The sequence below is a fragment of the Camponotus floridanus genome, unplaced genomic scaffold (assembly GCF_003227725.1).
Source record: "Camponotus floridanus strain SB8 unplaced genomic scaffold, Cflo_v7.5 scaffold99, whole genome shotgun sequence".
Taxonomy (NCBI): Eukaryota; Metazoa; Arthropoda; class Insecta; order Hymenoptera; family Formicidae; genus Camponotus; species Camponotus floridanus.
Window position 1 is genome coordinate 292,510 of NW_020229870.1, and position 20,385 is coordinate 312,894.

At 33.1% G+C, this 20,385-nt stretch overlaps 1 protein-coding gene across 7 annotated transcripts in view; it reads right to left on the reverse strand.

Annotated features, from left to right (window-relative positions):
- The window catches only part of LOC105252503 (catenin delta-2), a 36,839-nt gene extending 16,994 nt beyond the window's left edge, over positions 1-19,845 (reverse strand). For 2 of the 7 annotated variants that reach the window (XM_011259896.3, XM_025415160.1), the window contains exons 1-2: positions 18,237-19,844; positions 312-355 (exon numbers count right to left, since the gene is read on the reverse strand). Coding sequence is in view for 5 of the 7 variants with exons in the window: in XM_011259890.3 (XP_011258192.2) it covers positions 278-309 (32 nt within the window). In the remaining 2 variants the exon portion in view is untranslated. Of the gene's footprint in view, positions 1-277; positions 356-18,236 lie in introns of all 7 variants that reach the window. The other 5 variants (XM_011259894.3, XM_011259893.3, XM_011259890.3 and 2 more) reach the window with 4 other exon arrangements.
- Positions 19,846-20,385: the final 540 nt, after the last annotated feature.

Consider the following 20,385-nt stretch of genomic DNA (forward strand, 5'->3'; position numbering starts at 1 on the left):
TGAATTACGTGAAGCTTACAGCAAAATAGGAAACAAATTATCCGAGAGATTTATAGAGGGAAAGAGAGAGAGGAAGACCATAAAGTATCCGAAATTTTTAAAAATATAATATTATAGTTGTGGAGAATATTATGATCGATGAATGCCTTTATGAAAGTCGAGCAACGATACGAGATGAGATATGATATACGATAACGTTAATATTTTATCGAGGAAGCGTGTGAAATGTCTGTCACGATCTACCATCGGTTTACTTAACATAGAGAAAGACACTTACAGACAGGAGTCAACCAGCTGATTATTTGACATACCAGCCGATTTGTGTCTCTTGCTCCCGAGCGGTAGATGATGTTTTCTGAAAATAGAAAATTTAAAATTTCAATTCGAGAGAAAATCAAGAAAATTAAATCTTATCTATTATTTTATTTATATATTTTTCTCAACAAAATTCATCTCTAAAAAAATTCTCTATTTTTGTTTGCTATATTTATTTATACACAAGTCGCAATCTCTTATCAATTAAATACTAACGATGAGTCAGAAGTTTAGTCATAAGTACATTTTAAAGATATGTCTCGATATCAGTAAAAGAATCGATATCACTGATAAAGAAAGAGAGAGAAAGAGGAAGGGACTTGTAATTTTTCTATGGATTAATTTTCAAATTCAAATTCGACAAATCACTTTTTTAAATGTTAATCCCTCGTGTTAAATAGATATAAAAATATTGGACAGTAATTCTTCCTTTTTATTCAGATTTATCGCAATTCTTTATTTATCCTTTACGTATAAAGCTTTAATTTGATTCGAATGCTATAATCCTTAATTAGTTATTGACGTATCGTATAATAATATATTTCTCTCATCGGCAGAGAAATCCTTTTAATTCGCCACTTAACACGTTCGTGCGTTCATTCCGAACTCGATTAATTTCTCGCCCGGGCGCTCCTTTATCACGCTTCTCGATTTACCGCGGATTTTCCAGGCTGGCTACGAAAATTAGCGTTCATTGAGAGAAAAAGGTCGTTTTGGGAATCGTGTCGCTCGAGATAATTCAATCGCCAGATAGAAAGAGGAATCGCGAAAATAATCAGAATGATAGAGCAACATCGGACATACTCGGGGAAAAAACTATCGACTTTGAAAATGGAGCGGCCGAATTTTGATAAATAATCGAGCGAATTGTTAGGGCAGCGAGCATGAATAACATCATATTCCGCGAGGGGAGGTAATAGAAACAGGCAAATGGCATGAGAGAGGGCATGTAGAAACGATAATTAATTTATGCCCCAAATGCTTTATTAATGAGAGTACTTGATTGCTGCCACCGAAAATGAACATCGTTTGCTACCGGTGGAAAAATAACAAATCCCATTCCGGTTATCATTTGAGCAAATATACATTAGCAAGTATATTCTGAAAATTTGCGATTATAATATATTAATTTACAAACATACGCGGTATCTCGAAAGATAGTTTGCAAGATGATTACGATTCCACCAATTTTTCGAGCAATTAAACCGAATCATATTTATGATAAACATGATAATATACGATGTGGCTTATTCTATCTATTTTATTACGTATTGATGTTTATATTAGATTAGATTGCAGGTAAAAAATATTTGTAATCAATTTTTTTCCGTTATAAATATATGTATTTCAAATAAATTTCGTAATATTTTTCTGATATATTTACGTGTATATATAATATACACATATAATTATAAATATATCTAATATAATAAATCTATAAATAAGTATATCTAAATAAATTTAAAAAAATTCTAAATAATTCTAAATATATCTAATATAATAAATATATTTAATATAATAAATATGACTAGTTATTTTTCGTTATTGTTAATAATTTTGCAAATTGTGCAATTGCAAATAATTTTCGCAGATCGATGCTCGTGCGAGCGCACGATGCTTAAAGATTCATTTCGTCATTACATCGTCACAGGATATGTAGGGATTATAAAAGCGCGTATACAAACGTGGTTAAAGCGGGCGACGACAATTCTCGTGAATTGATAAAATGGTTCGGTATATTAACAATCGTGCACGGATATGCCGGAAGCGGAAACGGAAAGAGACACGCGAGGAGCAAGAAGAGAATGGGCAATTCTCGTTTATCCCCGCCTTTCAGAGCCGAGGGGAGGGAAAAGGGGGAGAAAAATTGTCATTAATTGACGTAATTCGGTAGCTGCGTAAAATTGTAACGCAGAAATTTTTTGGTATACATACGAAAAGAGAGGTATTAAATGCCTGAATAAATAATACACGAGATAATCCCATCTACAATATACATCTTCTGCAATATCGCAGCTGGCTTCGTGAAACAGTTGAATCGTTATTTATGCCAAATATCCATTCGCATTGGTAATTTAAAATTACCATTAATGAACGCACGTCATTACAACCAATAGAAAACCAATTACTGTCGCACATTCACAGAATAATGAGAAATAACGTGAAAACCAAAGAGAAACCATTGAAATAAATCGCCTAATAATCTATTGTTAATTTATTTAGTGTGTGATATTAATTTCTATTTAAATTATAAGTGCATTCTTTCATATTAATATAAATAAGAAAGATCGATATTTTTAATTCGGATATAGTTTAATAAGATTATTTTTGCAAGATTTGAAAATCTCATATAATTATAGAGAAATAATACATAATTTTAATACAAAATATATAGAATAGAGGACATGGAATACATTAAAGACATCATTTATCAGAACAATAATTTTCAATGATGTTTGAAAATCTATTTCAACTTAACTTTTTTATTTCATAAGTCGCTTTAAGTTAAAAATATCCACATTAATATTTGATGATGCTCTTTTGGATTGGCAGTTTTTATGATATTTAACAATTGATTTTTTCGTCATTTCATATCGCGGCGCTCTATTTTATTGCATTTCAATAATCTATTCTGGAAGTTAATAATATTCGCTCTATATTTGACATTTCGTTTCGAGTATTGAAAAATTGTTTAAATCGCATTTAATAATCCACTTTAGACTATTTTCATTCCGTTCAACAGAATTCGCTCTAGATCAAGACGAGTTTTCGTTTCGTTTCTCGACAATCTGTATGCGATTAACGAGATTCTGTGCATAATTGCAATCAAAAATAGAAGCAACGAAATCGCTGGACAGATTTATACGTCAACTTTATATCTGGCATGTAATAGTTTTTTTAGAAACGAGAATTTTCACATCATACATATTTTCGTGAAAAAAAAAGAAAATCATTATATTTACTGCTCATCTGGTCTTCGAAAATAACAAAGATTCTTCCTATCAATTTTTGCATGGAAAATTTCATTAATTGCTCCATGTAGTTGAGAATTTTTAATTAAATTGATATCGATGTCTCGGTGAAAATATCAAGTCTTAAATTAAATTGTCATTAATGTTCCAGAAAGTTTTTTAAACTTATGCATTAAAAAAAGATCTTTAATTTGAAATTTAAAGAAAAGTTAAAATTTTTATCTATTCTCAATCTTTTTTTAATCGAAATTTTAATATATATTTCCAATTACATTTAAAGTTTGTTTTAAGATTATAGATCGCCTTTCTTTCTATATTCCGTTTCGATTCATTGATCGAAAGACGATTCGGTAATTCTGGGTCAACTTACAATTCGTCCCGGGTTTGTCTCGTAGAGGGAAAGAAGCGCTTTCGCTCCTTTATTATATTTTTTTTCTCATTACAGTCAACAATAATTAAGTCGCACGCGTTACGATATACATTAGAAATTCGTATTTTTCCGGCCTTTGTGCGATTTCGCATGTGGCCGATTGTGTCCTAACGAGCGAAAATGAGTGCTCGAATGCAAAATGAAGATCTCACCGATAATGACCGCGGGACGCACGTATGTAAATACAATTGCGTAATTACACATGATGGTGAAAGGGAGGGGGAAGGAGGCGGGGAAGAAAGGGGCGAAGAAATGCAATATTCACGAAAGGCCATATCCCACCATATAATTTATCCTCCGACTTCTTAGATCTCATTTGCGAAATAGTCCGCCGATCTGTGGCCGCATATAAACTCGCGTAATCGAGTCTTTATCTCGCGGTTGTCGACAGCGAAAAACTTTAAATGGCCGAGAAAAGCCAGATATATACCATCGTAATCACTCTCTCAGCATTTTTCTTCGTTTAATCTTCGTAGTCTTCGTGTAATCGTTAAATTTTCGTATCTTAAAAACAGGTCAAAAGTTTCTTTTTTAAAATTCATTTCCATTTTATGCGCGAAACGCGAAATTGTGCGTGGAGAAAAACAAATAAATTTAAAACTGACTAATGAAATATATTTTTATGAGTTAATGATTAATTTTTATATTTTATAGACATTATTTTTTTCTCTCAACATTTAAAAAAATTAAATTTTACAATTTCTGATTTGAAACTAGAACATTGGAGAAAAGTTGTCTCCTACATTTCTTAATGTCTATTGCATTTTTCAACGCTAGGCTTTGCACATTATGAATAGATATATTTAGTAAAATTTTTCCACAGGGCACCCGATCATTGATCGATGACAATGCGAGCGTGTGTCTATCTCCACCGTGCTAGAAATATAGAGACTATAGACTGTCGAGAAAATGAAGGTTGTAATTTTCTTTTCAAATCTTTCTCCGGCCAACTTTCTTACTCTCATTCCTCCTTCCTCCATTCTATTAAAAAGTAAAGGTTTTATCTTAATTATAATATTTTTATTAAAATACGCTCTAAATTTGATAAAAAATAAATATAATAAAATATAATATAAATTTAATTATGTCGCAATTTTCATTTTTCTCAAGAAATTTAAATGTGTGCGTTAGAAAAATAAGAAATTTCTTGTCATTTTGAACTTTATGTGCTTTTAAAATTTATAAAACATACTATTTTTTATAGATTTTTTTTTCCTTTTTTCTTTATTTTATTTTCTCAACTTTTTATTAGGATAAAATACACGTGGATTAATTGGCAGCGCGAAAGACGTGTAACAGATTCGGATTGCGTGTTCCACGGTTGTTGGGAGAATTGCACAGAAAAACACGGGAAAATCTCGGTTCTTCTCGGTCGGAGAGACTAGCAGTCGAGTGAGAAAACTCGAAAAAGAAAAAAAAAACATACCGACACGCATTATATCGGTGATCGATGTAGCGCAGGAGAGCTGGCTTGATAAAAGCAATCTGTTCCGTTTCGAGCTGTCTGTTACATAGGCATTGGAGCCGCAAAAGGGGAGGGACGGAGGGGTAGATGGATTGTAATTCGAAAAATTGTCATCGCGGTTCCATCATATTCGCGTTTCACAATTATTCGCTCTTTTCTCCATAAATTTTCGTGCAAATTATGACACGGAAAATTATACATCGAAGATGCGACGAGAAATGCACATACATTGTTTTATCATCAAATTTTTGATCATGATACGAAAATATCAGTGCGTTGAGAATAAGCAAACGAATAAATATTTTTCCGAGTGCGATGTTAAACGTTGAATAAATGTTTCTCTTTAGCTTCTATTATCATTGCTGCCAAAATTAAATTTGCCATAATCGACACACAATTAAGGGAATCGAGACAAATTAATTAACTTATTGAGAGAAAAAGATTCAACAAAACTTATAAATGTTGCTATAAATACATAAATATGTGTGATAAACATATATATTATATTGGAAAGAGTAGATACACAAATGTCTCGTTCCAATAATTAATCAATAGTCTGAATTAATTAATATTTTGCTGAAGAAGAAATTAATGTACAACAAATTCAGAAACATTAATTTTTTTCTTTTTTGTCAAATGGACCCATCTGCTTATAATTGTCAGTAGAATCGCTTCTTTGCACGGAAAAAAGTCGGAAGAGGTTTTTCATCCAGAATTTCTTCCTGGCGCGATTGAGTTCGCACGGTACGCACGAGGGGTATCATCAATCAATCGTACGTTCCAGGAACTATCTCGCGATCGATGCTGGCACTGTCGAAGTCCGGTTCTCTTCTCTCTCTCTGATTCCATCGCGTTCCTCGAGCGTACCAGCAGCGTCGCGGCGTCGACGTCGACGTCGACGTCGACGTCGACATTTACCCGCGTCGAGAGGGAAGGGGGAGTGTTGTATAGTTTCGATATATTTCCCCTTTAACGTAAAATTGACGCAAACTTCCTATTCGGTATTTAAATCCTAGCGATGTCCAAATGTTTGTTTGAAAATTTTACGTTTGAAATATTTCGTTTCCAAGATTTTCGAAACGTAAATTTAGAGAAACGAAAAAATTGAGTTTCACGCTCGCGCGTTAATAAAATTTATTTTATTTAAAATTACTCGTTACAAAAAAAAGCATCCGAAAACGAGGGGAAATTTTAATACCAGGACTTTCAGGATTTTATGATTTTATAAAATCTGACGTGTATATTCTTTGAACTTGCATATACTAGCTTTATATACGAGCTTTTTATATATACTTATAAGCGTGCCGCTCTGACAAACTCTGACGTTTATCTTGAAATAAAAAATTGTTGACTTAAATCTCATCTAAAATTGCACTAAAAAACAAATTTTTTTATATGAAAATAACATTTTCAATCTTAAAAATTAATGATGTATGAGATTTTAAAATCCATATCTAGTTCTTGAGCTTAATTTATGAGAGAGGAAAAGAGAGAGAGAGTGAAAGAAAATTATTATAAAAATTTAAGTTATCTTTTAACATTTTCAATTAAAAAAGTCGATATTTATTTAATGAAAATATATTAAGCGTACATGGGGAAAAGAGGTTTTTTTCCTTGCAATATCTTTGCGTGAAGCTTTATTTCGCTGATACGAGCGAGCGGTGTTCTCTTGCGAGGGAAAGCTGGGAAAAGGGACTAGAGTGCATCGTAAGCGTACGCGCGCGCAGGAAGTAAAGGGTGACGAAGAATACCACGGGGAGAAGAAGTCTCGAGGAGGCGGGGAGTAGGAGAAAGAGCTAGAGGATATGGTATCACGATGGAATGAGAACTTCGTCCGCAACCTCGTTTTCCATTCCGCGACACATTGTTGAAAAGCTGCTCCCGCCTTTCTGATTTTTTCTTCTTCTCTCTTTCTCTTTCGCTGTTCTTGCTTTCTCTTTCGCTGTCGGAAAAATGGGACGATCGTGACTGCCGCGCGTGCATAGATGCTCAAAAAAAATTTTCACAATAATCTTGCAATTAATCGTTGTTGTGTGTGGAATGTCTTATAGTCTCTAAAAAAAATGAATACAAGAGTCGAGTGCAAAAGTAGATAAAAGAAAAGAATGAAATAATAATAGTAAAATAATAATAAAAATATAAAAATAGGATTATATGCATGATAAAAAAAGAAATTTAATATGTTTTTTAAAGCAATTTAATATTAAAAAATAAATTTGATAAAGATGTTACAATGTTTTAAAATCGCACAAGTTGTTAATTATGTGCATGTTTTTTATCGGATAATTAAGAAAAGAATTTATTTGATCCTTTTTAGTTTATATGTAAATGTAAATTTGATAACAAAAGATAGAAATATTTTTTTATTCTTTCTTTTCGTGCGGAGTGATTTTTTAGATTTGGAGATAAAAAATAAAAAGATGAAAGAATTTATTTAAAAAATGTATTTTATATATACATATATATAAGATGAAAGTTTCACGTTGAAATTCGATCGGTATACAAAGTCTAACAATTTCAAAAATAGGATATTATTAGATCTATGCTGCATCATTATTTATGATGAAATTGCGATCAGATTTTATGAATACCGTTTAAATTTTATATAACACATTTTGCGTTTTTAAATGAATATTTATAACAATATATACAAAGAAAGTATAGACGCATGGATATATTTAATTGAAAATTCTATATAATGTATTGTATGTATATATATGGAGGCCAGTTTGAACACGAAGCAAATGAAGAGCAACGTGTATCAATAATCAAATTATACGTTATTATTACACATATGATTAATACACATATGATTATCTTTATTATCTTTATTCATGTTCCATTAATCAATAATCAATCAATGTACAAATAATAATATTAATAATAATAATAATGATAATGATAATGATGATAGAAATAAAACATATTAATAGCGTTATAATTCAATGATATCATTTTGCAAATATTTTATACATTAAGTCATCGGTCATTAAATGATCGACACAGCTGCGTGAAATATTTGCGCTATCATACAACGAGTGTCTATAAATCTCTTCACGAAAAAGCAACGTTCCATCGAGTCGAGAAAAATAACGGGGGAGAGAATCGGTGTAACTCGGTGCGGTCCCCTCTCGTTGGTCCCTCTCTTTCTCGGGCGAGATCCCTCCGTCTCTTTGCTCCCTTCGCTAATCTTTCCGACTCTCGGCTTCCCTCCCCCCTTCTTTCAGACAGCGCGTTGTTGCATCACCCTCTCCCGCTCCCCCTCTCACGTTCTAGCTATGCCGTACAACGAGGTCGATATGTGTTTGAATGAATGAACGTAGGGACACGGGAACGCAGGCATGTGCGTGGCCCCGACCAGACACCGCTGTACGCACGTACGCCGTATATCGGGTGTACCGGAAATACCGAATGATGCCCTTTTTTATTGCCATATTTTTTTGCGCGAATTATTCATTAATGAAAATTTTTAATATGTGGGATATCTTTCTACTTAAGCTAAGAAAACAAAATTTTACAACATAATTTATTTAAAAATATGATTGTTCTCTATTCCTTCTGAAATATGTCACTGAAGTTTGTTAGAAATCTCTTGTTTTCAATAATTTATTATATACTTGAAAATTACAAAAGCCTTTCCTCGTCAGAAGAATAAAAGATCAGAAGAATAAAGACACCCGTTGATTTTAGAACACTCCATACATGCGCTTCTACATTTTACACACAAAGGTCCGAGCAAAGGATCAGATGGTCAGGAAAAAAATTGCAGGGTCTTGTATTAATGGTGTATCGCACTAATATAGTCGAAATAACGATGAAATATAAAAGAATTAGAAAAAAATAGTAATTAATATCAGATAAATTGAAGAAGCAAATATGATCACACTTAATAATAAATTACCTAATAAAACACAGAAAAATTTTCATATATATTCTTGTAGATAAAATATTGATCGATGCAACATATTATAATTATTTTTCCATCAAATCATACTTTATAAAAATTTCCATCAAATTATACTTTATATATTATAATCTTAATCGTAAAGAATTATAATTTTTAGAATTTAATTTTTGCTGTAAATTTATATGACATTTACATGGAATTACAATAATTTTCCCCGTATAATATCCCTAAAAAATAATTTAAACAACGTATTTTATAAGAGACTGTTATATGACATATTTGAATTAATTTTCTTTGAAACTTTTCCTCCATTTTCATATAAATCCCATCGCGTCTACATTCATCAATCTTCATCTTTCATCGTTGATAAAAAATGTCGAACCACTTATCTCGCCATTCGATTGACGCTCGTAATCGCAAATGAATGCCTCGCTCAAATTTAGTATTTTAATATCGAAAGTCGCGCGAAACGCGCATTTTTCTTCTCTTCCTTCGCAGTTTCTAAGCCAGTTGTACTTGCGTACGTCTCGAGTACGTTTCGCGAACAAAAGGGGAGAGACGATGGAGCTTTTTTTCTTTTTTTCCCTCTGCAGGCAGGAAGCCATCGAAGATGAAAGCCATTTCCTAAGCCCTAGGAGAAGTTCCGGTGACATACAGAATTTTCCGCCTTTTTTTTTCCGCGGAGAGGTCGCCCGAGGACGCCGTCAAGACGCCGGTTGAGACAATCGTCCGGTAAAAATGGACAGACGTTTCATCTGTGAGATATTAAGCGAGGAATTACAGCGAGAGGGAACAAAAAAGTGCTGAACGAGCACGGGAGGGGCGTCGTGCTTAATTAACGATCGCGCAACTGTCATTCACTTGTCGCGATCTGTTAACTCATTCATCCCCAAATAATATTAGAATATTTAAAAGATCTTAAAATATTCGCATAATTTTGATTCTTATTTTTCGTTCGCGGTAAAATAATTTTCAAATATCTTCTAACAATCTTTAAATAATATAATCTTACATAATTCTTTAGAGATAATTTTCCGAATAATTTTTCTCATCCCCAAATAACCCTTGAATATGCCTAAAAGTGTCGCGTAAATTTGAATCTTATTTTTCGTCCGCCGTAAAATCATTTATAATTAGATTTATTCTAAGTTACTCCGTCTTTTTTTTCTAATAATTTTTATTAAATTTTGATAATGTTTACAAATATCTTCTAATAATCTTACATAATTCTTTAGAATTAATTTTCCCAATAATTTCTCTCATGTGCGATTATTTTCGAGATTAAATTTATAATCTTTACTTTTTTCCTATATTTAAATTGGCAAAGTACAATACTTTCTCGTGAAATTAATTTGTTCATCGCATACAGAGTGCAGATGAGCTATTCTGCAATTGCCGATATTCCGACGGCCGCAATTGAATGCAACGGAATGCAAGAATTGCACAATAATATGCTTGGCGAAGTAGGACGTTAAGAAGTCGTCCTGATCCAATAATGCTCGCCCAGGTGAAAGCGGCGCATCAGTTAATCGCACTTCGTGTCGCAATCATATTTTCGGGGAAATATCACTTTATTTGGCAAATCAAGAAACTTGAGTTCGCGACTATTTAAAAAAAACGCTAAACACGATTTCTCACTATCCTATCTATTTCATACAAAATTCTTGATTATTAATATTGATTATATTAGAAATAACAAGTGTCTAGTCAAAAATTGACTAGATACTTGTTATTTCTATTCACTTTTACAATATTAAATATCAATTAAATTCCTATTTGTAAAATTAATTGAAAATCAATATTCAATAACATATTTTGTATTTGTAGGATTAGTGGAGAGGGATAACGATTTTGCATATATATATATATATATATATATATATATATATATATATATGTATGTATATATGTACAGTCAATTTCAAAATTATATCTCGCTCGTCAATACGAAACCGCAAATACCGATGAGATGAATAGGTCCAAATTCGAAATGTTCACAGCGTGGTTCCTAATTAATCGGACGAAAATTTGGGAGGAAGATGGAAAAACATGCGGCATCCTCTTGTCTCTTCGTTGGTTGCCATTGATAAATTCATTTGGGTCAGTCTGGCTAACTTCGGTAGCTATTCGCTATCGTGCTGAATCAGCGCTAATGGAGAGAAGGGGGAAGGGCACTGCAATCTTGGACTGAATTTCAGCGACGCAGCTCAGGTATTTCCGATTACTCGCTACTTGAGAATTCCGCTCGATCGCCCTAATCGGCGGCCGCGTGTCGATTTCCTGTTCGACCTGCTGTTTTACTTGCCTCTCGGTTTTATTGCGGAGTTTTTGCGGCACCGAGTGCGATAAAAAAGAAGTCTGAGTCTTCTATATCTGTTGGAACGTTCAATGATATGATTTTGCTGATTATTTAACATTTAATTTAAATCATGCGTACATACTTCGTATTGAAACAAGTGTTTATCGTAGCAACATTTGTTTTAAAGAGAGGGAGAGAGGCCACGTGTTATTACGTGTCTTTAATTTATACGCGAGTACACAAGATATTAGTATATTTAATATTAATATTGAATACACAAGATATTAGTATATTTAATATTAATATTGAATTACATTATTGACCAAAACCTAACTAAAAAGGAAATTTTTAAATATGGAATTGTAATTTATCCATATAATTTATATGTGTGTTTATAAAATTATAAACTTATTTACAATTTATATATTTATATAAAATATAAATGCTTATAATTATATTGAAATATACACTCCTGGACAAAATTAACGCATAATTTTTTTAACTTTTTCTTTAAAATTTTGCGTTAAAATTTAAATATCAGCTTTTAAAGAAAAAATGAAAAAAAAAATTATGTATTAATTTTGTCCAGGAATATATTTACATATATGGACGTTATTGTATTTATAAATAAATACAATTATATATAATATATTAAACAAATTTCGATATCATTTTTATCGAAATTATAATTTGTATTATTTTCGCGTTATTTTCTCCTACGGGGTAAACTTTGTTTGAGCTTCGTTTCACAAGTTTATCCCATTAGAATTATTAATTCGGCCATTGCCACCAAAGAAAGAGCAAAGTTGAAGATTGCGCGATCGGAACCTTATGATGTGAATGATTAAAATCATCGCGAGGGATGTAGGATGCCATAGAATCTTTTGGAAAATGCTCCGACTCTTTATCGCGAAGTAACTCTTCTTTATTTTTAATCCTACTATCTAACCGCGACGTTAAAATATATTAGAAAGAAAAGTGGAAAATTTAAGAGGAATTTTGAAAACCTCTTAAGAATCTTGACATTATTACTCGGAAATTAAGAAACGTTTATTATCAAATTTACGTGATTACGGCGTCGTATTTCGGTTATTACATTTCGATTCTAATTAGATTTTTAATTATCGCATACAAGGAAAACTTTAATTGTACGTTTTAAATACAAAGGTAATGAAGAATAAACATTTATCTTTCAGAATACTAATAAACCTAGATATAACGTAAGATTAGCATAACACAACAATTCTGTTTCAAGCTTGTATGAGTTAATTGCGTAAGTTAATAATAACATTAAGTTCTGATCTATTATATGGAAACGTGGAAGCTGAGAAGAGTTAAACGAATTAATATAAACGACGGAGTATCTCCTTTGTATCGCGACTCTGTTTAATCTACCAAATTGCCCGTGCAATTTTTGCGATAGACGCAAAGATGGATGAACGATAACGCTCGCATAAATGCGAGAATGCGTCACGTCACACAGCTGCACTTTTCTGAGAAATTGACGCGCGATGTACTTTAACGTCGCCGACAAACCGTTCCCTTACGAGATAAAAATGATAACTGATATTATACAGTCCCCAGTCGCCCCTTCCGTCCTCCCCTCATCTCCTCCCACGAAGACGGACGGGCGATAAAATAGATCGCTAAAACTGTTGCGCTGTTCTTGTTATATCCTAGCATGTCTTGAAAAATTCTCATTAGTATTATTAATAAATTTGTAGTATAAATTGTATCATCGTACATTCTTTATAATTTTTTTTCATCAATCAATTTTTGTCTTTCTTTATTAATTTTTCTATTTGAATAGAAATAGCATTATTAAGATTATAATTAACTTAACCATGATTATTATTTTTTTCATTTCGTATTAATAATTTTAATTTCGAATAAAGTCGCTGTGAAATAAGCGAGCGTATTTTAAATATAAAAATTAGCAGAATTCAGAATATATATATATATATATATATATATATATATATATATTTCTCATTTTCTTTTTGACTATTTCTAGATTATTATACTAGCTATGTGTATTTATATTATTTGTAGTTCGTATAAAAACTTTAATTTTGAAATATTAGATAAACTCAAATCCAAGTAATTTGATTTACTTTTTGAATTCAAAAACGTAGAGATAAAAACGATAAAAATATTCAAAGTGATATATACATGGACTACAAATAACATACGCATAACTCTTTTAATAATCTAACAAATTTTAATAATTTGACAAATAATCGGAAAGAAGATGAGAAACGAAAAAATTATCGAAGAGAAAATTCTCGTATAGCCGCTGCAGTTTATGTGTAACAGCAATTGCCGCGTGGTACGTGACACTGACAGCGCCATTTCCGCGGTTAGCAATCGCTGCGGTCGTCGGCATCCCAGTCATTATGAACGTTAAATATGTCGGTTCAATAAAGTCAGTTGCAATGGAATGTCGAATGTCACTCTAGTTATTAGACAGACTTCATAGCTGCATCCTGTGAAAGTCATTGCAGACAGAAAAATTATATTTTGTGAGATTAAAAGAAAATATCAGCGTTGAAATTATATGTTCTCTCTTTATATAAATTCTCAATTATATATATATATATATATATATATATATATATATATATATTTTTTTTTTTTTTTAATGTAGAAGAGAATCTTCAAAAGTCATCATTAAAAATGTTGAAAAGAGATATTTTATATTTTTACACAAGAAGCAAAGAAAATTATATTTTTTGAGATTAAAGGAAAATATATTTTAAAATATTAAATGTTCTTTCTTCATAAATTTTGAATTATATGTACGTATTTATTTTTAACGTAGAAGAGAATCTTTAAAAAACATCATTCAAAATGTTGAAGAAAGACATTTTACACAAGAAATAAAAAATTATACCAATTTTATTTATTTGTATGATGGACATGAAAGAACCACGAAATGCGAGGAAAATTAATTACTTAATGGAACTTGGCTATTAGAGAAAGTTTATGAGTAAAACCAAGGAAAACTCTTCCCCAGAGTAATTGTTCGTGGAAAAGAAAGTTACATCACGTTAATAAAAAATTTTACTCAAGATTAATACACAAAATTTGAGCGAACTTTTAGAGTATCGTTGGGAAAATAATAGGAAACGTTCAAGAGTGATTTTTACGAATAATTGCATCCATTAGTAATCGAGTGAGACATACATACGCTACTCGCAATTTCGAATTACATTCTTCTTACAGGATTCAATTCGACCCGAAAAGGTCACCGAAAAAATTGTATTCTTCATTTAAGAAGAATTCCCTCTAAAGCTTTTCTTTAATCAAATATTCTAAAAAATTTCAGAATATTCCTCTTTAAAAAAAGTCTCTTATTAGATTAAATTAGGTCTTGTTAAAAATAATGTGAAATAAAGAATATATTCTAAAGTACATTAGAGGGAAATTACTACTAAAGGGAAATCTTCTTTAGAATACATATTTGGTGCTTTTTTAATGGGAGATATTATGCAGTTTAGTGGACTATTCTATAATGTAGAATATAAAATTTTTCAGAACGGTGGACTTGCGATGCTGCTCACATCCGACATTTATACAAGCTTTATTTTTGGCTTGGAATATCAAAGTGATATCCTCGACGAAGCTATAAGTCACATCAAAATCCATTCAAAATTACAGTAGTCACGATTGATAGGACATTCGCGATATCGAAAGAAACGTTTATTGAAAGGGATATATAACATTGTCTCGCGACGACAACAGCAAACAGTCGTTGGAGTTGGAAATCGAGAAAAGTCGGGGAAATTGAAAACAAGACGAAAGGAAACTGCAACAGACTTCCATCTCGATAGGCAGAAATACGATAGAGAGATGTTTGACTGTCGATATAATTATTAATGTTTGAATATTATTGAGTTCTTGGGAATCTCGAGTATAAAATATTATGAAAAATCATCGAACATAAATATACAATAGTTATAAATTAAGTGTTAAAGTATTACGATTTTTATTTATAAAAGAATATGCCAAGAGAAGAATAATAACTAAAGATCATAAAAATTAAAAAAATATATAAATATTAAATATATAAATAAATAAATAAATAAGAAGAATAATATATTTATAAAACAAAATATACAATAATTATAAGAATATACGAAGATAAAAGAGAAGAGTAGAGTAGGATCAAATAAAAAATCCCACAAGAAACAATACTTAATATTTTATATTCTAATTTTTACAAGAAACGCGATATTACAAAGTGCATGCATATTAATATATGTTAACTAGTTCTACATTGCCAAGATCAGAAAATAGGAACTTGTTAGCTTTGAAAAGTAAGAAAAATTTCACGTATGCCTTTATCTTAATTTTTTCATTCTTTATCGAATTTTAAAATTAAGATAAAAAATTTATATTATTGATTTATTACTTTTTTTAGGTCGTAATAATTATGGATGTATATTTCTGGGACATTAAATTTTACCTATATCTCTAGAGTGTTAAATTTTTCGGCAAATTTTTGTTCCATGTTCTAAAGACGAGGGGAAAAAAGATGTTCGGGGTTATCAATGGGGCTCAAATCCCACACGGCACGGCACCATCGGCGCGCTCTAATTTTCTATTTCCGGCTTGTACTTCTCTCGGCGCGACCGCGGCTTAATTAGAGGCACGAAAAGTGGAAAGCAGTCGGAGGAACGGCGGGGGAGGAAGTCGAAGGGGTCTCGCGCGCGCGCCTCTCTTCCCAGAGATAAAAGATACTAACTTCCGAGCTTTATCGCGGCATGCCGGGCCCCTGGACTTAGTCTCGAGAATAAATACGCCTGGCTTCGTTATCGATCCTCGTGGCGACGCGCCGTGTGATAAGCGCGAAAGACGAACTTTGTTTTCTGAATTCCTTCACTTGTACAACGGATACCCTGTATTACATGGTCGGGAGGAACTGGTCTCTTTTTGTGTCTGTTTAAATTTATTATAAATATTACGTGTGTTATATCATTAAATCAAATACATAATTTATAGATTGTGATAATACACGATTGATATGTATCTTATAGATAATACATGTTTATATATGTCATAATATATAAATATATGATTTATAAATTGATCGTCATTGGACGATTAATTGGTTGCAATTAAAATTACGTAAAATATGAGTAGATCATTATGTAGATTTTTTTAAATTTTATATAAGTTATATAATAATTATATATTATGGAATTAAAATATTTAAAGAAATTTATCATTGTTCGTTCTCACACATATGCATTTTTACTTTGGTTGTGATACAATTTATTTTATTTTATTTTGTAATTTATTGTACCATCTATAAAAAAAAATATGGAAAACAAATATGAAAAAGTAAATTTTCAAAATTACACTTTGAAAATGATATTACATTTACAGTTGTCTTTTTAAAAATATTTCATAAAAATATCTTTAAATTTAAACAAATAAACGAATAAATTTATACACACTTTGTTTATATTCATTGTTATTTATTTATTTAGAATTATTAACGTAATTCTTGAATCTATAGATATTTTATATAAATATGTATGTTTTTCATATATATATATATATATATATATATATATATATATATATATATAAATTAATATCTGATTTATCGTAATGAGCAAGATATATATTATATATATAGCTTGTTTGCTCTTTTTGCGGACAATAGTCGATTATTCAATAAGAAGCGAGAACATATCGCTAACGTAAATTTAATTTAGGAATGATAACGCAAGTTCAAAGATCTCTTTTCTTCTCTCGTAAATGCATCTGTCTTAAAGTTGATCGGGAACAATGATAAATAATATATCACAATTAATTGATTTTGCCCATCAATTTGATTGACAACTCGAGTAAATCGATAATGGAAGTAACATGGAATATCATTATCATTCATCGAGTTATAAACGGCATCGCGTGTAAAATCTACGTGAATAAAATCAATCGGGCGACGAATATAACTATTTTCGAGGAGCACTCGTACGCGTTCGATTTTCGTTTTATAAAATGAGAATGAATCGAGGACGGTCGAGTAAAAGGTACTAAGAGCGTGCATGTGCGCCTATATTGTCTCACATGAGTGAACTGCGAATATACCAGATTTAGTCGCATAGATCTTTATTTAATTCGGGAGAATTCAAAGGCTAAAGATCAAACGATCAAAGCGTTTAGAAACCTGAATGCCTAAAGAAGTAAGGATAAAAAGAAAGACACGCGATGAACGGGCTTAAAATTTCAAATATATGCAGGTATTAAAAAAATCTTAAAATATTTAAGACCTAAAAGATTTGAAGATTTTATTAAAGATATTTTAATTATAATTTTGCACTTATTGCATGTATTGTAGAAATTTATTTTACTAGTATCGAATGAATTTTAAATTTAAAACCTTCTAGATCTCTTAGAGAAATATTAGACTTTATAAAAAATATATAATGTTATTTACAATTTTATTGATTAAAATAAATTTTATATTAATTAGAATATAACGAAATTTAATTTTACTAGAATTCAATAAATTTGAAACTTAAATTTCAAATGCAAAAATATAATTAGAATGCAAATTATATCAAATATATGAAATCTCTGTTAATTAAAGTCTGTATGTTTGAAAATTTTATTAAGATAAGGAGACGAATAATGCTCTCTCGAGGGAAAAGACCGAGCGCGCGATTCAAAGAGAGAATACGTTAGCAAACGGGATACTCTCGGATACATATCCATGTGTGATCTCAAAGGACCTGGAATTGGAGCGTTCGGCCAATCGGATCGCTTCGAACACTACTCGTCCGGTATTCTAGTGTACTCGATGTATCTCGAATTATCCGCTGATACAAACTCACCTTTTCTACGACTCGCTGCTCCACGAGCGACGTCTCCCGTCACATTCCACGAATCGGCCGTGACACCCGTTACAGCCGCAGGAAATAGGATCCGCCTCGTGACCGCCGTCGTTGTTGTTGTTGAATAGCCTGCCGGTATCATCCACGCCTTTGTCCGAACCGAATATATCACACAGGCCGAGGACGCGAGCGAACAAACGCGAGGAGGAGGAGGAGGAAAGAATGAAAGCGAAAATTCCTCGAATCCTTGAAATCCTTTCGAACCCGGCGCCGCGGCGCTCCGTTCGCGAGGTCCTGTCAAACCACGCGCCTCCTTAGGATCCCGATGCGCACATGGAAGCGTGCCGGCTCCGTTCGAGTCCTTTTGGAGCCGTAATGGAGAATAATAAATTCGGAGTAATACAAACGTCAAACGTAAATGCTGCCGATATTCATCCACGAAGAGAATCGTCAGGATCTCACTCTCGTAACTGGGGGGTGGGGGAGGAGGGAGCGTAAAATACAGCGCGATTAACCACCCGTTTCACCGGTCGGATCTTCCTTCAGGACGCCGAACATGTCTCGCTGCGGTTGGTCTTTTTTCTCCTCTTGTTCAGCGTCTTCTCGACCGGAACATCCCGCGGTTTAAATTTTCTTAAATTCTCTTCTCGTCTTGGTTCTGCCAAAAATTTCTCTCAAACACTGACCCGTTTCTTATTCTCCACAGGATTTCGGAGTATAATAGACCCTCGTTCAAGGATGATGGACCTTTGGAGCCGAATAGCACGCCTTCGTGCTGCGAAGGGCAACGCGGGATCCGGCGTAAATCCCGCCTTCAGATGCGAGATGAAAAACGTGAGGAAGTGCCACGAGGACTGGATACACTCGTCGTCTCCTCTTGGTCTCCTCTGCTGGTCCTGCACGTCACGACGAGGAACGCGGTCAGCACACCTTTCTCTCTCTCTCTCTCTCCTTTCTCTCCGGAAGTCACGACCTCTCTATGCCAGCAAACGAGAGAAAGAGAGAGAGAGAGGTGTCTCGATAAGGAGGACGGACGTACTCCGAAACGACGTAGCGAAGAACGATGCTGCAGCGGCGAGGACGGGCGTCGTTCACGCCCCCGTACGTTCGTTCGTCCGTCCTGTCTTTCTTCTAGGACGCGACACGGAACGCCGTGATCGGCGGCGATCTTCCCCGATACCACTACTCACGGAATAATAATAATAATGATGACAATGAGGATCACTCACGCTTTACCAGGACGCGGAGACGTGGCTCCGTCGTCGTGGCCAAGGCTTGGACAGTGCTCTAGAGACACAATGTATGATAAAGAGAGAGACAGAGAGAAATAGAGAAAGAGAGAGAGATAGAGGCGGTGGTACGGTGGGAGAGGGGGAAGAAGAGAGCAGAGAGATACGACGAACGCTTTCGAAGGAGGATTCCTCGCGAAATGAAATGCACATGTGAACACGCGTCACACCGGCTTCCTCGTGCACACGCTGTCTTTTTTTCTCCTCACGGACGACACATTTCCGAAAGAGCGAGTGGCGGCGGCGGTCGCGGCTCTCTCGCCTCCTTCCTCTCGCCAACGCCTACACGATACACATTGCACGCAGTAGCAACGACGCCCCTACACGCCGAACGTCAGTGGTGCTCAATGCGACGATGTCCGAGACGCTGAGAGCCCCGTTTCCAGCGACGCCGGGATCGAGTTTTATCGACGTAATTTTTCCATCTCGATGCGAGAAAGCGGTCGAAAATGTTTCGCAACTCGTCGCGATGTACGTCAAACGGTTTGGCTCTTATGACGTCTCTTCTAAAAAGGTAAGAAAATTATAATTGCTAAATGATACCTAGAAATATTTCGAGGGTCGTACTCGCGAAGTTGGTTATTGAAATCTCTAGGTGCTTGGTAAACTTTGGCGCTGATGCTGCGTCGGTTTAGGGATATATGGCGATTTCTAGTCGAAATATCACTGTATTAATACTAAAGATTCTGATATACCCTCTATAATAATTCCTAGTTTTATATATATATATATATATATATATATATATATATATATATATAATTTATATTATTGTAATAATTAATTATAAATATTATTGTCTTCAGGATGTTCTAAAATTCATTTTATAATCATTCTTGATTCAAATCGGTATGCTGAAA